Source organism: Schistocerca americana, chromosome 3 (assembly GCF_021461395.2).
Source record: "Schistocerca americana isolate TAMUIC-IGC-003095 chromosome 3, iqSchAmer2.1, whole genome shotgun sequence".
NCBI classification, from domain to species: Eukaryota; Metazoa; Arthropoda; class Insecta; order Orthoptera; family Acrididae; genus Schistocerca; species Schistocerca americana.
Window position 1 is genome coordinate 515,919,031 of NC_060121.1, and position 19,408 is coordinate 515,938,438.

Genomic DNA, 19,408 nt, shown 5'->3' on the forward strand with positions numbered 1-19,408 from the left:
TGACAGCACTTGCACACGATAAAACAGTGGAACATTCACAGATGTGTACCTGAGGTTTCCATTTGAGGGGGGGGGGGGGGGGAAGCTTGTGTTGGGGATAAATACAATAAAAGATGTAGCCAGAGGGTGTGAAAGGGTTAGAGGAGGAGACAGAACAGAGAAACAGGAATATTCTGCAGAGGAAGTTGTGAGTGCAGGATGAGATGAGTTAGGATCATGGGGCAGGGGTGGAAGTGGGTGTGTTGTAGGGACTAGCGCAAATAAGTGCCAGGAGGAGTATAGGATCGAAAGATGTGTAGCAAGGGCAGCTCCCAGCTGTGTAACTCAGAGAAGCTGATGTTGAGGAGAAGGATCCAGATGCCCCGGGTTTTGAATGAGCCGGTAAAATCAAGTGTGGACTGCTCTGCAGCTTGTTGCACCATTGGGTGGTGAACTGTGCTCTTGGCCATAGTCTGTCAGTAGTCATTCAGTCAGGTGGACACCCGATTAATGGACTTGCTCACATAAAATGCTGTGCAAAAGTCGTAGCAAAACTGATATATGATATGACTGCTTTCACAAGTGGTCCTGCCTCTGGAATAGGATGTTTGGGAGAAAGGGGGAGGGGGGGGGGGGGTGTATTGGCTTGCAACTAGGTCTTCCTCAGAGGTATGACCCATGTGGCAGGGGTTGAGATGTGCTGTAAGGATATTTTCTAGATTGAGTGGGGTTGGAATACCATTTTGGGAGGGGTGAGTGATGTTCCTCATTTTTGGTCATGGTGATAAGTAGTTGAAGCCATTTTGAAGGGTATGGTTAAGTTTGTTCCAGTCCAGGTTGGTATTGGGTGTGAGGGGTGGTTCTTGGAGGGTTGTCAGAGCATTAGGGACATTTGCAGATATGGCACTATTTTATTCCAGCATTCTAAAATTCTAGCTATTCTTGTATCATACACATTGGCCGCATATCCATGAATGTCTTTCTTGTCACATGTCAGTTTAATTGAAATAAGACACTAAAGTAAACAATTCACGTTTCTTAACAAAGGAAAATACAATAATTTTCACTTCATTTTGAACATAATTACCTTGTTATTTACCTCTGTCAGATATTTTGATCCCCATTATTCTCCACCTGATTCATTTAGCTATAGTTACTCAAGGAATTTATATCCTGTATATTCAAATCCTAAAAAGATCATACTAGTACTGTATAGGCCAGAGTACTTAGAGCCATTGGGTAGAGAGGCAATGTTTGTGTTGTATGAATGACATGACTGCCTCTCTGTAGCCAAACAAAAATAAAATAAAATGATAATTGAGTGATAAGTATTGTCTTAAACTTTGTATCAGAAGTTTGCCTGTTTGTACTCCGTAAATAGATTTCCTAAATCTTCTGCATGATTTACCAAATTAATAGTCAGAGTTCCCTAAAATTTCTGTTTTTCATTTTACATTCATCAGATTTCACAATACACCAGTATATGATGCATTCATAAAGAGCAGAACTGAAATATTTCTTCTGTTAGTCTGAATATTACAATTGTGATTTCGTTTTGTCTGCAGCGGGATGCCTTGATAAGAAGTTGGGTCAGGTGGTTCTGGCAGGTGACCCGCAACAACTGGGCCCTATAGTATCATCAGCTGCAGCCAAGGAATATGGGCTTGGCGAGTCATATTTGTCTCGTCTCCTACACTGCCCCCCCTATTTGCGAGACACAGCTGGGTTTCCTGGCACAGGTTATAACCCCCGACTTGTAACAAAGTTACTGTACAATTATCGTTCACTGCCTGAGATTCTTGAAGTGCCTAACAAAATGTTCTACAACAGTGAGTTAATTGCTCAGGTAAGTAATGGCTTCTTTAATTAAATTGGCTAGATGTTATTCATATCTATTACTTAACTCATTGAGTTATTAATACTGGTATGTTTAATCTCAAAGTACCTTTAATTCTGAAATATATTAGAGGAATAAATGAAATATGATAATTGTAATGCATGGGTGATACCAAAAAAAAAAAAAAAAAAATCCTTTAAAGAGGTAGTTCAGAGGTTTATACTCCCAAAAATTGCTATAACAACTATGTTGCTTGACATTTTTTCAGTGTAGTATTTGGTGTGTTGTTTACAGTACAATATAAAATTGGCTATAATAAATGAAAACTAATGCCATGTCGTTAGAAAAACAGGAGGCGCAGTACCTGGCAATAACAAAATGTTTATAAGAGATAATTACTATAACACACACACTTGATGAAAAACCCTATAAAAGTTGCACCAAAACGTGTCTTTCACAGTGCTAATAAATCAAATAGACAAAACAACTACTTTGCTCAAAAAGAACAAAATATTTCATTCATCAGATAATACACGCTTTATGACAATCAAATTCTCACAGAAATGTCAGTATACAGATAAAAAGTTTCTGTCAATGTAAATTTATATTTTTGCTGTTACGTTAAGTTGAACTAAATTTGTGAAGAATACACATATTTATTATTTGATAATACCATATTTGCCTGAATATAAGCCACACAGTTTATTGTGTGTGTGTCGAGGAGGGGGGGGGGGGGGTCTCATTGAAGAAAAATAGTGTCAAATTACCCTTTTACAATATCTGTACACAATATGGTCACTCTTACACTACTTGAATGCTTTTGTGATACAATCTTGTGATATTGTGTACTATGGAGAGATAATGATAATCCACTCACATATAACTCTGACTGATGAGTTTTTAATATTGACAGATGGAGTGAGTGCATGGTCCCCATATAAAGTCAGTCAGAGTAGTCTTTTAAGAGATGGTGTTTAAATGGCTTCTTCACGATGACATCAGGCACCTGCAGTTTTGTAGTTGTACTTGCAGCCTTTTTGTAGGCAACAAGTCACAACCTCCATTTGGGAAATATTCCTTGGGCAAATATTTACTCTTCAGAATAACGAGAAGAGGGAGAGGGGAGCTTTCATACCTCTGCAGTAACTACTAACATCATGTTTTAGAATACTGCTGCACGGTGTGGAATCCTTACTAGGTAGGACTGATGGAGTATGTCGAAAAAGTTCAAAGAAAGGTGGGACATTTTGTATTATCGCGAAATATGGGAGAGTGTGTCACAGAAATGATACAGGATTTGGACTGGAAATCATTAAAAGAAAGGCATTTTTCATTGCGATGGAATCTTCTCACGAAATTCCAATCACCAACTTTCTCCTCCGAATGCGAAAATATTTTGCTGACACCGACCTACATAGGGCGGAACGATCACCACGATAAAATGAGGGAAATCAGAGCTCGTACGGAAAGATATAGGTGTTCATACTTTCCGCGCGCTATACGAGATTGGAATAATAGAGAATTGTGAAGGTGGTTCGATGAACCCTCTGCCAGGCACTTAAATGTAGCTATAGATGTAGAAGTAATGCTTTGATTTTTTCGTTCCCAGTGTTCTTAATTGTATACTTCTCACTCCTTTATAGTGCTCTTTCATGTTGCTTGGTTTTTTCCAAAAAAATGTTTGTTGCTCATCTGATATATGAGGGTAAGAGTGTCACTGCCATATTTGGACTGCCTGCATTTGAAAGTAGCTGAGATTCTTGGTAAAATCCTCTGCCATTCTCTGTGTATGTGAAATGGATAACCATGCAGCTCCAACCATTACTACCATAGCACTCTGCCCATGGTATGGTTAAGGCCTAGCTTCAAGTTTAGGATATTTCCTAGCTTTTTCCCATCTGTAGGTTTTCCTTGCTGAAACTGTGGTGTGTTGCTTTTTCTGCAATATGTTCAACACCAATCATTACATTCATCCAAACCATACTTTTTGCCAGCTTCTCAGTTAAATGTATTCTTTGCAAAACAGGAATTCTGAGCTCGAACTTTGCATCATAACTGCACCGAGTTTGCGAAATTTGTTGATGATTTTCTCTCGATGTTCCAGATCATTGGTGCACACATAATTTTCCTTTAGTTGGAGAAAACTTTTGCTTGTTCTGTCATGTAAAATAATGGAACTGTGAAAATGATAACAGTGATTGCCTAAATGAAATGTCAATAATTGAAGATGGTTACATTGTTATCTCATACACATTGATTAATTCTGAACACTAGTGATACTATTGCTCTGTTTCTAACTTAGGAATGAGTGCTACAGCGAATATTCTGTGACACAAAAATATTATCATGTGCATAAGATCATGAGGATTAACCATTATGTAATTTTTCATGGCTGAATTTTGCTGAAAAAACTTGACTTACATTTAGACAAATACAGTATGCAAAGAGTCGATATTATCTTTCAACCATCATGGTCTATTTAAATCCTGTTTTGTACGGAATCTCTAGTTAATCATGAGTAACATCAAATGGAGTACTAGAGTGTGAACAAAGTAAGATGGCTATGCTCAGAAAATGTATATGCTCTCTGTGTGTTCAGCAAGTCCATCTCTGTGATATAAAGAAGTGGCCACCTTAGTTGCATGTAGATTGTTGGCTAATGCACATAGACTATTTTCGTTGTTATCTCTGTCCTATACAGAATAGGATTGCAGTTTGCAAGCGCAGTAGATGCAGTGACAGCATTTTATAATGGGGGAAGTCAGGTTGTGCATACTGTCAGTTTGTCCTCTTCCCAGCTCAGACCAAGGTATATCACATGAACTCTAACTAAGTAGTTATTGGTATATTTCCAAGAATAGCTGCATCATTGTCTGGTGCAGAAACATTTAGTAGTGTATGTGGATACTGTCTGCAAAAAGTGTTGCATACAGACTTAGTAGTGAAGTGCCACACGATAGTATACCTTGTGCAGCCAGATAAACTTTAGAAACATTTCTGATGTTGCAAGAGGCAGGACAGAACAAGTTAATAGCCTGGTGAAATTCCAGCGAAGAAGAACCACTGATATTGCAGTGAACACAGAAGCGATTGCTACACATTAATTGAGCTGGGTGCCCAAGCCAGCAAAGCACCAGAATAACAGTGTGTTGACAGAGAGATTCTGTCACAATGGTGACCGTGCAAAGTGGAACGAGAAAGCGTAAGTTAGATGTAAGAGTAAGTAGTCAGTGTACTGACACAGCAGAAAGATTGTCTGAAAGGTAAAGTTATGAAATTCTGACCAAGCAAGGAAAGCAGACCAGTGGATGTCATTGCCACCCTACAGTAGCATGATGAATGTAGGCCATCGTTAGTGCCAGTGGAGGTAGGCTCAGTTTGCAACCAACCAGCCTGGCCGTAACACCTATGCTGGCCTGCTGTCTAGTCGTGTAGCTGTCAATGTGCTTCTGTGGAACAGCATGTCCCACTCTGGGGACTCTGACACTGCCAGTCACATTGCCGTCATCCATGCTGATACAGATGGGAAGAACTAAGATGCCTTTGACCTGTGGTCTGTATGGAGGGTTCGACTATGGCTGCTGCCGTCTTCCATACTGAGCCTCTCTGGTTCCCATCCAGAGAGATGCAGCTGTTCTTCCGTCATCACAATGGGAGAGCCAGTGTGGCTGCTCCTGATGACAGACTCTATTGCCATGGCTGCCTCTCCTGTTCACAGTCTATGACAGGGTCGTGGGTGGCTTGGTCATCATCTCCTGGAAACTGTTAGCACCTTGACAGTGCAGATGACACAGCGCATGCTAACTTCTTTGGAGCAATGGCCATGTGGTGACATTGGTACTGCCACCGTGACTGCGAGGCACATCTGATCAGCACATTAAGGAGTGGGCGCCTACTGCCTGCGCACATGCCAATGCTAGCTGCCTGAACATTGATATCTCAGCTGTTGTATTTGTGTGGACAGCAAATATATGATGCTTAATATTGTTTCAGTAACTACTGTGGGCATGAGGCAGCGTGTACCCTCCGAGTCTACTTTAGCAATTTCTGTGTGGTGTTACGTTGACCTGACATTGAAGCATCACAGCCAAAGTATTCACCCTGATGGCAACTCCAGTTGTAAAGAAGCAATAAATTAAAACTTCATGACTGATGTGGCAGTTCTACTGCATGAACAGCAAGAATGTAGTAAACAATATACATTTTTTCCTTCATCATCTATGGTTGGGGGGTGGAGAGTCAGCTGGAAAAAGTATCGTAAAGATTTGGAGAAGAGGAAATTTTGTACATATATACATTTCTTTGGGGCAATGGCCATGTGGTGACATTGGTGCTGCCGCCATGATATGGAAGAAGTAGACGATAAATTACAAGATTTTTCTATATCTTTGCATTTTTAGTGGGACTCCTGAGATCCATGGAAACTAAAAAAGAAGATCAGACTTGTTTCCAATTGTTCACAATATTAGCTAGCAAATAATCCTGTATGCAGTAGCATTGCAATAGCTATTCTTGACTCCTGTATTTCATTTACCGTAGTATAAAAACACATTGGAAAATCAGTTTAGAATCTCTCAACTCTGAAGTTTTTGCCTTGCGTAATACATGGAAGTATACAAAAACAATTCTTGTGTATTCCCTTTCTTCCATTCCTTTGCCGTTTCTTTCTGTAAACAGAACATGTGGTTTTGAAAACCAGTGATTTTGTTTTTTACTCATTTGTATGTGTGTAGCCACCTGGTAAGCAAAGACTTTTACATCTGTATTGGATTGTCATTTTATTTTGGACATTTTTTGATCATAGTCTGTTTACTAGATGTGCTAGTTCTGCTTGTTCAGCAGGAGACGTTTGTCCTATTGCATAACAGAAGAAGAGAGTTGTTCATGTATACAGAGTGAAGAAAAAATGTTACATTTGGTGGTCGGCATGTGATTCCTCATCCTAATTCAAGACAAAAGTGCATTTAAACAAAACCTAGTCCTGGCAATAGGTTTAATAGAGATGTGATTTACAAAAGAAGGCTCAAGTAATACTGTAACTCGGCTAGTCCCGGCGGAGGTTCAAGTCCTCCCTCGGGCATGGGTCTGTGTGTGTTTGTCCGTAGGATAATTTACCGTATTTACTTGAATCTAAGCCACACTTTTTTTCCGGTTTTTGTAATCCAAAAAACTGCTTGCGGCTTAGTGTCGAGTGCAAATCAAGCGGAAGTTCTGAAAAATGTTGGTAGGTGCCGCCACAACTAACTTCTGCCGTCGAATATATGTAACGCTACACAGGCATGCTTTGTAGGCACAAAGATAAATACTGGCGCCAAAACCTCTGCGTCAGTAAATGAATTTAAAAAAAAAGTTAAAGACAAGCTTTTTTCTCTGCCTCAAGTTTCAACCACTGCATTTTCATCATTATCCAACGAAGTAAATACAAATTCCGTATTGTTCATCTTCGAATGTAGCAGCATTACAATGTACTACGAAAATCCAACTGGCAAGACTGTTTGGGATGTTTGTCAATATGGCCAACTCTACGTTCTGAATTTTTTCCTATCTGTGAGAAGAGATGGTTGCTAACAGGAACTTTTATGAACTGTGAATCACATGCAGCATTCTCTTCACCATAAGAATAATATGAATATAACCATTTTGCCATGTATTGTTTCGTGATTGCTGCTATCTCATTTAAATCCTGTCTGCCTAATAAACTACAAAACTAGAGTGAGTCATGTTTATATTCGAATTATTCTTATGCCCAATAGTGATACAGTCAGAAATGAAGCACGGCAATTGACTAGATTTTTAACTCTAAGATGACTCTAATTTCTGTGCAGAATGTAATGTACTAAAGAGGCGCCTGCAAAGATTTTCAAATGGAGAAAAATTTTCGCTAAACTCTCGTTCAGAACATCTTCTATCATACACAGTCTATTATTTGGTTCTTGTTGATCATTATCAAAGAAAGCATCAGTGTAAATAACAACAAGTAGCAGTCTCTTGTCATTGTTTCGCTAATGAGGCGATTCCTCTCTTTTTTATTTTAATTGTAAGCGGCGGTAGCGCGCACAAAAGCAAGCCATCCCGCGAGCAGCGACAGGCCATAAACACACACTATCAGAATGCGACAAACAATGCATGACACAGCACAGTAATGCATTTTCAGCTTAGAGTGATGTGAACACCTATAACAAAGAGAACGGCACTTATCAGATCAAAGAAAAATAAACAATCAATTCAAACCAGATGAAGCACATGAAAAAGGAAGGGTACCCGTATAAATACGTACGGAGCGCCTGACGCGTAGCATTGGCTACCTGGTAAAGCTTAACTGCTAAGCTTACTACTCGAACCAAACTACTGTAGCTGTATCGTCATTCATTCGACCTAAATTTTGTCTCATATTACAATGGACCAACTTTGTTTCGATTTGGAGGTGCGGCCTAAAACTTTTATCTCCCCTTGAATTTCGAGTCTCAAATTTCAAGTGCGGCTTAGATTAAGGAAATTTTTTTTCCTTGATTTCGAGTCTCATTTTTCAGGTGCGGCTTAGATTCAAGTGCAGCTTAGATTCGAGTAAATACAGTAGATTAAGTAGTGTGTAAGCTTAGGGACTGATGACCTTAGCAGTTAAGTCCCATAAGATTTCACACACACAGTACTGTAACTGTGGATAACATGTCCATGAACAAGAAGCATGAACTCTATGCTGTGCTGTAGCTGTCCCATTAGCTAGGTGAGATGAGGCAATGCCTTTGTTCACCAATGTTTGTGCCAAACTCCCCCCCCCCCCCCCTCCCCCAAATTAAAGCATCAAATTGTATCCAATTTACACTTCGACAGTGCAGTATAATAAATGACTGCTTGGTTTTGTCCTTGACACAAATCCAGTAGGAAACAGTCATGGATACAGTGACATCATCTGTATCTAATCAGGCACAAGAAACACAATAGCTAGGCTAAGCTAGACTGCACATTGTGCTACGTGCAGTAATTCCATTCGGTATGTTTGATGTCCAGGCTTATCTTAACAGAGCCTATACATACTGGCACAAGCAACATTCACTTCAGAGAAGATGTTCAAAGTGACCATTGTGCTTTTGCAAACACTTCACCACTCACTAAATCATACTTTGCTGGACCCTAAGCAACATATCTGCCTCCACATTGCTGAAGTGGCATGCATGTGAGCTATTAAGTCATATACAGCCATGAATGGAGTACAATAAACTTGTTCCTTTAAGAGTTCCAACAAATAAAAATCTAGTGAACTAAGGTCTGGGGAATGTGAAGGCCTAAACATTGGGCCTACTTGACCAATCAATCCATTTCCCTAGAAACACTTCATTTAAATAGTTACACACATTTATTCCAAAGTGCGGTGGTACACCGTCATGCTAAAGCCATAGCTGTTGATGAACACAAAGTGGAACATTTTCTAATGTGTCAAGCAAACTATTGCAAAGAAATGTACATTACAGGGCACATTCTACTTGTCTGACAATAGGTAAGGGCCCAAAAGCACTCACACAGCTCCAGCTCACAGGTTTTAGCTGAAGTATGCCTGAAAGCCACATTCACAGGTGGCATGGGTTGTGTTCCAACAAATATTGACTGTTGTGGAGACTGAAAATACCTTCATGAGTTAAGCTAGATTCATCAGTCCATATCGCATTATTCATAAAATGTTCATAATCTTCCACTTAGTGCAAAAGCCATTCACAAAACTGTAATGTCTAAAGTGATCTCGTGGCCACTGGTGCTGAGGTAACAGGTGATGACAGGGATGCAGTTCTTCATCATGCAGCACCTCAACAACCAGTCTTTCAGATATCTGGAACTTCCTTGCGATATCACAGGTACTTTGTGGAAGTGATTGGTGAATGATTTCAAGAATCACACCCTCTATTTGTGGACCACATGCAGTCCTAGGATGACCTTTTTCCATTGCTTGTGGATGAAGATTACCAGTTTCCCAAAGACATTGCTATGGAAAACATTCTTATCAGGATGGCACCTTTGAGGATACTTAGCATCATATGCATGAGCAGCTGCAGCAGCTTGGTTGTCAGATGCACCCAGCACCAAAAGCATATTGACGTGTTCATCGCTTGTGTGCTCCATCTGGAGCCGCCCTACATGGGCTTGAGAGTACCATTTATATTTGGGCAAAGCATGGTTAGTAAAACAGACATGTAGATTAATGGAGTCCAGTGTCATGTGACAGGCTATTGTCATGTGGCCAAATGATGTCCTGTTTGTAAATGACGATAACTAGGGAACGCATGTCTGAAAAATGAAAAAGGAATCTGATGATGATTCAAACCATAGCTCCATGGTGGAAGATGGTTTGATGTCCCAGCAGTGTACACAGTGAGCCACAAATGCTGGTACAGTAGTGTGAGTTGATATGCATTCCTCTGTACATTCCAATGTACTACGCGATGTGGCAGTGCTGCCAGCTCATCTTTTTCGTGCTGATGTTTCCAAAATGCAATTGATCTGATTTTGCTAGATAAACTCTTGTCTTGAATCTGAATGAGAAATCACTTGTTGACCTCCAAATGCAGCATTTTTTTCTTCACCCCTTACATTCATATATCCAGTGTGTTAAGTATATATTCAAATAACTATAAGGACACAATTGAAATTTCACACCTTTATCAGATTTTAAGGTATCACATTGATAACACATCACAGATCAAGGGCTTTTATATTGGAATGATTTCTTTGTACTTCAGTATTTTTTTATAAACTCTCTTTTGCTTTAGAGAGAAGAAGAGTTCCCTGGACTGTATATGTGAGATGCAAATTTATGTGCAGTTTGTGTACTGCCGCTAAGAAAATTTTTATTTGACTTTTGAAACTGTGTGTGTGTGTGTTTTTGCATAATTAGTGAAGAACTGTATGACAAAGAATCTTAAGAATCTCTAGAAAAAGATGGGAGGCATAGAAAAAATTTCCTTCAACAGTGATGCATGTTTGAAGTTTGACCTTCATTTTCTGATTGATGCTGCCTAACTGTTGAAAATTAAGCACTTTATGTAAGTCAGACTACTCTACATGCTTCTTGTTTGATGTGTTTAGTTTTGGCACCCTGTGATAGTGTGGTATTGACTAAGATTGAAGAACTGTTTTTCCCCTTTTTTGAAAAAATGCTTGAGTAATTAATTTTGAATGCTGTAGAAGTCTTCATCTGGTTACAGTGAAAACCTATTTCGTTGGTTGTTATGAAAAAACTATTTAATGTCGCATTTATTATCTTGTAGTAAAAGCGCATTACATACCTCAATGCACCAATCCTGATGTACTTGTTGCAAATATTTACATCTCTGCATTCACACTGTCTTAGAGCACAGCTGCACATTTTGTGTAAATAAGCATAAAAAGGGAATAATAACTATTTGCAATATGTGTACTTGCAAAGGTGGACGTAAACATGAACTGAGTCCTTTCAAAATTTACATGATAAAACAAGCAATGGAAAATCCGGGATGGAATGTAACAATATAATGGAAAGGAATGTTGCATCTCACCATATAGCAAAGATACTGAGTTGCAGATAGGCACAACAAAAATACTGTCACTAATAAAGCTTTCGGCCAGTATGGCCTTCACCAAGAAGAGACAACAGATACACACGCTCACACTCACTCACACAAATGCAACTCATGCACATGATTGCAGTCTCTGGCAACTGATGCCACTCTGCAAACAGCACCAGTGAATGATGGGAGTGGTGACTGGGTGGCGGTAAGAAGGAGGTGGGGAGGAGGAGGGATAGTCAGGCACGGGTACGGACAGTGACATGCTGCTGGGGAGCGCGCAGGGACGAGGTGGAGAGAGGATAGGGCAGCTGTGTGCAGTCGGGAGGTTAGATGGGGACAGGGGAGAGGTGGGGAGAGAGAGGGGGGGGGGGGGGGCGGGGAGACAGGAAAGGAGATAAGTAAAAATACTGAGTGTGATGGTGGAATGAGAGCAGTGTAGTGCAGGAATGGGAACAGGGAATGGTGATAGATGAGAGAGAACAATGACTAATGAAGGTTGGGGCCATGAGGGTTACGGGAACATTATGCTCCAGGGAAAGTTCCCACCTGCACCATTCAGAAAAGCTGGTGTTCATGGGAAGGATCCATATGCCACAGGCTCTGAAGCAGTCATTGAAATGAAGGATGTCATGTTTGTCGGTGTCCTCAGGAACAGGGTGGTCCACTTGTTTCTATGCCACAGTTTGTTGGTGGCCTTTCATGCAGACAGACAGTTGGTTGTGATGCCCACATAGAATGTAACACAGTGGTTGCAGCTTTGCTTGTGGATCACATGACTGGCTTCACATACAGCCCTGCCTTTGATGGGATAGGTGGTGTTTTTGAATGAACTGGAGTAGTTTGTGGTGGGAGGAAATGTGGGACAGGTATTGCACCGAGGTATGTTACAGGGGTATGAGTCATGAGGTAAAGGGTTGGGAGCAGGGGCTGCATAGAGATGGACGAGTATATTGTGTAGGTTCAGTGGACAACAGAATATCACTGTGGGAGGGGTGGGAAGTATAGTGAACAGGACATTTCTCATCTCAGGGCATGACAAGAGGTAGTCGAAGCCCTGTTATTCAGTTGTAATTCAGAGAATGTAATTCAAAGATGAGGTGACTTACCGAACGAAAGCGCTGGCAGGTCGATAGACACACAAACAAACACAAACATACACACAAAATTCAAGCTTTTGCAACAAACTGTTGCCTCATCAGGAAAGAGGGAAGGAGAGGGGAAGACGAAAGGAAGTGGGTTTTAAGGGAGAGGGTAAGGAGTCATTCCAATCCCGGGAGCGGAAAGACTTACCTTAGGGGGAAAAAAGGACAGGTATACACTCGCACACACGCACATATCCATCCACACATACAGACACAAGCAGACATATTTAAAGACAAAGAGTTTGGGCAGAGATGTCAGTCGAGGCAGAAGTGTAGAGGCAAAGAAGTTGTTGAAAGACAGGTGAGGTATGAGTGGCGGCAACTTGAAATTAGCGGAGATTGAGGCCTGGCGGATGACGAGAAGAGAGGATATACTGAAGGGCAAGTTCCCATCTCCGGAGCTCGGATAGGTTGGTGTTGGTGGGAAGTATCCAGATAACCCGGACGGTGAATGGACACAGGCAGACAGTGTTTGTTGGTAATGAGGATCACCCTGTGGCTAAACATGCCTTGGTGCACAGCCAGCACATCTTGGCACAGTGTTACACCATCCGGGTTATCTGGATACTTCCCACCAACACCAACCTATCCGAACTCCGGAGATGGGAACTTGCCCTTCAGTATATCCTCTCTTCTCGTCATCCGCCAGGCCTCAATCTCCGCTAATTTCAAGTTGCCGCCACTCATACCTCACCTGTCTTTCAACAACTTCTTTGCCTCTACACTTCTGCCTCGACTGACATCTCTGCCCAAACTCTTTGTCTTTAAATATGTCTGCTTGTGTCTGTATGTGTGGATGGATATGTGCGTGTGTGCGAGTGTATACCTGTCCTTTTTTCCCCCTAAGGTAAGTCTTTCCGCTCCCGGGATTGGAATGACTCCTTACCCTCTCCCTTAAAACCCACTTCCTTTCGTCTTCCCCTCTCCTTCCCTCTTTCCTGATGAGGCAACAGTTTGTTGCGAAAGCTTGAATTTTGTGTGTATGTTTGTGTTTGTTTGTGTGTCTATCGACCTGCCAGCGCTTTCGTTCGGTAAGTCACCTCATCTTTGTTTTTATATATAATTTTTCCCGCGTGGGGTGTTTCCCTCTATTATATAAAGAATGTAATTCAGTTGCTCCAGTCCTGGGTGGTATTGAGTTACGAGGGGAATCTTCCTCTGTGGCCGGATGGTGGAACTTTGGGAGGTGATGGGAGACTGGAAAGATAAGGCTCTGCAATTGATTCTTGGGTGTACTACAAAACTAACAGTGCCATCTATTTTTTCTTTGGTGTACTGTGCTGTCACTAAGATAAACATCTGAACTACTTACAGAGCAAACACATACATACACGTGTTGCGTTTCATAGTATGAAAATTGATTGTTGGGTTTTGTGTAGAACATTAAATGAAATTAGGGTATGACTGTTGCTTTTAACCAAGCTGTGTGTAATTGATATTTTTCAAAAGTTGTAGTTGAATGATTGCATGGAATGCTTTTTGTTTATAAAACAGATATCTGAAAAAGAAAGCAATGAGGCAAAACTTCTGGCATCAGTTGAGTCTATACTGCCATCACGTTCATCACCACCTGCAGTTGTATTTCATGGTGTTATTGGCACGAACTATCAGGATGCTGAATGTCCATCATGGTATAACCCAGAGGAAATTGTCATTGTAACTTCCTACATCCAAAAACTTTACAAATTGGGTCTGACCACTGATCAAATTGGAGTCATCACACCATATCAAAGACAGGTACTACTGTTACTATTTAGGTAATTTTTTCTTTGATGTAGAGCTACATTGTATAGTTTTTATCTGTTGTCTCATGAACTGAAACACACAATTCATTGATGTATAGCCTTGGACATGTCTTTTTTGGTTCCATCAGCCAATTGCTGTTTGATTCATAATCTGGCATTCAATGAGTATGAGGGGCTGGTGTTTTCACCAGTTTTTGGCTTTGTCACCCTTGTAACATGTGCAAGAAGAATATTTGTGGCGCCATTACTCAGACATGAGTGTGAAGTTATGGATATTCTATGGACCACATAAAAATGTAACAAACCCCCTCAACTGATGAAATGATACCTTTAAAGAAGATATTCCAACCACTGTCTTAGTGCCATACATCCCCTGCATAATTAACAGAATTGGACATATACTTTGAAAATTGTTTAGACTGACTAAGAAAAGCAGTGAGTGCCCCAAATGCCCAAAAACAAATGAAACCCAATTAGAAAATCAGAAGATTACTAAATAACACCCACTTGCAACAAAGTGTATATCACAGTAATAGGAAAAACCCATTAACATCGGGATAACAGAACACAAGCAAAATTGCAAGCTGACAGTCCAAGCCCGGGCACCCGTTGAGTGATACAGAACATTGCACACATACCAAAAAAAGTTTTTCATTGCCCCGGTTCCCTGAACTCCTGAATATAGACGTTGACTGTGTTATTGTATCACAGACACAGTCCCTTTGATTGTTCAGAGATGTCACTAAACCCACCCAAAGATGTAAACAACCATGCATGAGCAGCACCTATTAGACGGAGGGGGTCCGACAGCCGATCAGTTCCCGTCATTCCACCAGGAAGGAGGTACACGGTTCGTGTTGTCTGTAGTTCAACCATGCCTAGATGGTCAATACCGTGATTCGATCACATCCGCATTGTTACTTTGCACCAGGAAAGGCTGCTCAACAAGGGAAGTGTCCAGACGTCTCAGAGTGAGCCGAAGCAATGTTGTTTGGACATGGAGGAGATACAGAGAGACAGCAACTGTAGATGACATGCCTCGCTCAGGCCGCCCAAGGGCTACTACTGCAGTGGATGAGCGCTACCTATGAATTATGGCTTGGAGGAACCCTGACAGCAATGCCACCAAGTTGAATAATGCTTTTCGTGCAGCCACAGGACGTCTTGTTATGACTCAAACTGTGTGCAATAGGCTGCATGATGCGCAACTTCACTCCCGATGTCCATGGTGAGGTCCATCTTTGCAACCATGACACCATGCAGCGCAACACAGATGGGCCCAAAAAGATGCCGAATGGACGACTGAGGATTGCCATCATGTTCATCATCACCGATGAGTGTCGCATATGCCTTCAACCAGACTGTCATCGCAGACATGTTTGCAGGCAACCCGGTCAGGCTGAACACCTTAGACACTCTGTCCAGCAAGTGCAGCAAGGTGGAGGTTCCTTACTGTTTTGGGGTGGCATTATGTGGGGCCAACGTGCGCCGCTGGTGGTCATGGAAGGCACCATAATGGCTGTACAATACATGAATGCCATCCTCTGACCGATAATGCACACCGTTTTGGCAGCATATCGGTGAAGCAATTGTCTTCATGGACGACAAACCGCATCCCCATCGTGCACATCTTGTGAATGGCATCGCTCGGCTAGAGTGGCCAGCATGTTCTCCAGACATGAACCCTATCGAACGTGCCTGGGATAGATTGAAAAGGGCTGTTTATGGATGACATGAGCCACCAGCTGCTCTGAGGGAATCGCCGTTGAGGAGTGGGACAATCTGCACCAACAGTGCCTTGATGAACTTGTGGATAGTATGCCTTGACAAATATGGGCATGCATCAATTTAAGAGGACATGCTACTGCGTATTAGAGGTACCAGTGTGTACAACAATCTGGACCACCACCTCTGAAGGTCTTGCTGTATGGTGGCACAACATGCAATGTGTGATTTTCATGAGCAATAAAAGGGGCATAAATGATGTTTATCTTGATCTTTATTCCAATTTTCTGTACAGGTTCCAGAACTCTCGGAACCACAGTGATGCAAAACTTTTTTTGATGTGTGTATAAAGTTTCCTGAAACTCAAGTTCTGTCTGTGAAAACTAATGACCTTATCCTATTCTTAGAAGTAATTGCAATCTAAAAGCACAGTAACAACTTCAACAAGAAAGAGGAAACTTTCAGGCTGATAAAAGGTTAAATTTCTATCTTACAGAGAATTATGGCATATGGTAAGAAGACATGCCAACAATGGCCACAAGAAGGCCCTCCAACAATTTTGTCATTAGTACATACAACTTCCACCCATGAGCTCAAGTTCAGTCCTCCATGGGTAATGGAGAATAATACTTTGAGAATGCTAGCCACTTCTTCTGGCAAAACATAAGATTATTAATGAAAAAACCATCAGCCAATGAACCCAGAACTGTTGCTTGAGGCAGTATGCCAAGAAGTGGTCACAAAAACTTCAGTGGTTATGTAACAGAACTTAATACTAATGTAAAAAATTCATCTTTTGTTTCAGGTTAAACGACTCAGGGATGTTCTTAAACAGTTGGAAACATCTATTCCTAAAATTGGCTCAGTAGAAGAGTTTCAAGGTCAAGAACGCATGGTGACTATTCTCTCAGCAGTTCGAAGTAATGCATATCATATTGAAGACGACATTAGGCGTGCACTGGGGTTTGTTTCATCACCACAGAGATTAAATGTGGCTATTACAAGGGCACGAGCTTTGCTGGTAGTTGTAGGAAATCCAGTTCTCTTAGCACGTGATCCATTCTGGCGAATTCTGGTATCATTCTGTATCAGCAGAAACTGTTATATTGGATGTGATTTGCCAGTGAGTATTCAGAACATGTGTGATAATCAGTTAGACAACACATAGTTGTTATTGAGTTCAAAAGCTTTGTTCTCCCATATGAAATGTTTGGCCAGTACTGTACAACCAGTGTGCAGGATTGTTCTTGATTTCTAACAAATATGTAAATACAGGATAAGTATATGACTTGAAGTGGCACTGTGCTGCCATATGTGGAAAATGCGTGTCAGACCCATGTACTGAGAAACAGTGATGAACCATTTTTTGTTAGCATTAACAGAGAGATAATTTAAAGCTTTTTTTTGTAATTTTTATACTTTGAAGCCAGTTGCCAGACTGGAAAGATTTAACTGTCATTTTAATATAATTACAGTGATGACTTATCAATTACTGATCTGTATCTGTCCAAGTTCCTCAAATTTTCATTATTTACTTCAGTTCCTTATATACTTTGTAACTATAAGATGCAGCTTCTCATGCTTTGTCTGTGATTTGATTATTTTTGTTAGTAGTTTCATATATTCTCAAGCATGGCATGTAAGTTGGCAACATTAATTTTAATTTACAATTCATAAACAATTTGAACTTTGTCAGTATGTTTGAAGAATATTACATAAAATAATGATTTGCTGTATTGTATATAGGATATCAGCAGAGTTATAAGCATTTATACTAGCAAAGAAAGTGTATAATTTGCAGTCATTCATTCATGCATATGTTCACCATGTCTCTTAGAACTGATTATAAATGAGAACCTTCTTCATGAATGTGAATCAAGTTATAGTCAATAATGGAGTAAGCAGCCATCTGTTAGCATTAACAGTTTATTTATTCCTGCCTTCATCAACACATGTATAATAGGTGATGCTTTCAAGAATTTCCATTTACTTAGATTGCCTCTCACACAAATAGCCTGAACTAAGAAGTAATTATTTACATCTCGATAAACAAATGAATAGGTAGATATTCTAAGCAAGCAAATTTCAAAATATATAAATCTTTCAGCTTCTAATTTGTCTAAGACTCTTTCATCATACCTATACTAAGAAATATATGGATAAAAGAATCCAAAGTATGACACTCATAGTCATTAGTGCCCAGCAACTGTTACCTTCCACATTCTTAATATGTTCATTCAATTCTGGTGTAGAATCAATCATTGTTATCATCATCAGTTTTCTGCCCTGTGAGCAGCTTCGTGCTGTACTCAGTTTTTGCGACTGATTGCTTGCTTCATCATGTTGGTATATTTACTTCCATTGAGTAGATCATCAGGATTTCAGTCCTTTCTGTATCTTCCCTTCCTCATATCCTTCTAAAATGATTTTAAAATTCCTTCACATTTTCTCAGTACATACCATATCCAGTTTCATTTTCTACATTCAGCTACATCCTGTAATTGTATGTATTCTACCACTTTCTTCAGAACTTATTCATTTATCACAGTTTCACCCATTTTATTTTTTCTATTATCCACTGTATGCGTATTTCAAAAGCATCAAGCCTCTTCCTGCCTTTCTATCTATGGTTCACGTTTCAGTATGGTGCGTAGAATACCCTAGACAAAATATTTCCTTTTCCAATCTTTTCCTTAATCTCATTTCCATACCACTGCAGAAAATCTCGCATTTGTTAGACAGTGTCAGTATTGCTGAAGTATTCAACACTGACTTGAATGCTCTGATTTATTTACAAACTGAAGCACAGTATATAGTAAGTGAAACAGTTTGTAATCTGCCCATGTCGAGTAATTTAGTAAATAGAGTAAGTAAAGTAGTAAGTAAAGTAGTAAATAGTAATTATTATTTTAACTTTAGTTATTTAATTTCCCTACCCACCAGTTACCCACTATGTACCCTAATCCTATACCACATTATTTACACTCATTCCGGAAACATGCATTCACCGTAGCCAAACTGCAATCCCACATACTTTTCCTCCGGTCCTGCTTAACCTTTGGAATTACCCCTAAAGGACTTACCTTAAAAGTTCCCATCTCTGGGTGCAATTCCTCCTTCCACCAGTCTCTCCTGGACTTCCAGAACCTTCAGTCCTTAGCCCTTACCCAACTTGTCCTGAATCTCTACACTACTTCATGTAACCACCACTCCCAACAGCTCCTATCTCTCTTCAAAGTCCTCCACCTCTCAAACCCTTGTTTGGAGAACACACTCAGGAACATCATCCTAGAAGCCTGCTGCAAGAGTTCTATGCCACACACCACCTGAAAAAACTATCCACAGTGCTAGTGCAACACCTAAGAAGTGGGGTCACTCTCCCTATCCCTCACATACACAAGCCACAACAGAACCTTCAACAAACCCCCCTCATAGCCAACAAAC

The 19,408-nt window shown here is 40.5% G+C and overlaps 1 protein-coding gene across 1 annotated transcript in view; it reads left to right on the forward strand.

Moving 5' to 3' along the window:
- Nucleotides 1-18,687, forward strand: part of LOC124607090 (probable RNA helicase armi) — a 51,228-nt gene extending 32,541 nt beyond the window's left edge. The window contains exons 5-7 of the mRNA XM_047139280.1: nt 1,545-1,825; nt 13,989-14,231; nt 16,770-18,687. Coding sequence (XP_046995236.1) covers nt 1,545-1,825; nt 13,989-14,231; nt 16,770-17,132 — 887 coding nt within the window. The 3' untranslated portion in view covers nt 17,133-18,687. The remainder of the gene's footprint in view (nt 1-1,544; nt 1,826-13,988; nt 14,232-16,769) is intronic.
- Nucleotides 18,688-19,408: the final 721 nt, after the last annotated feature.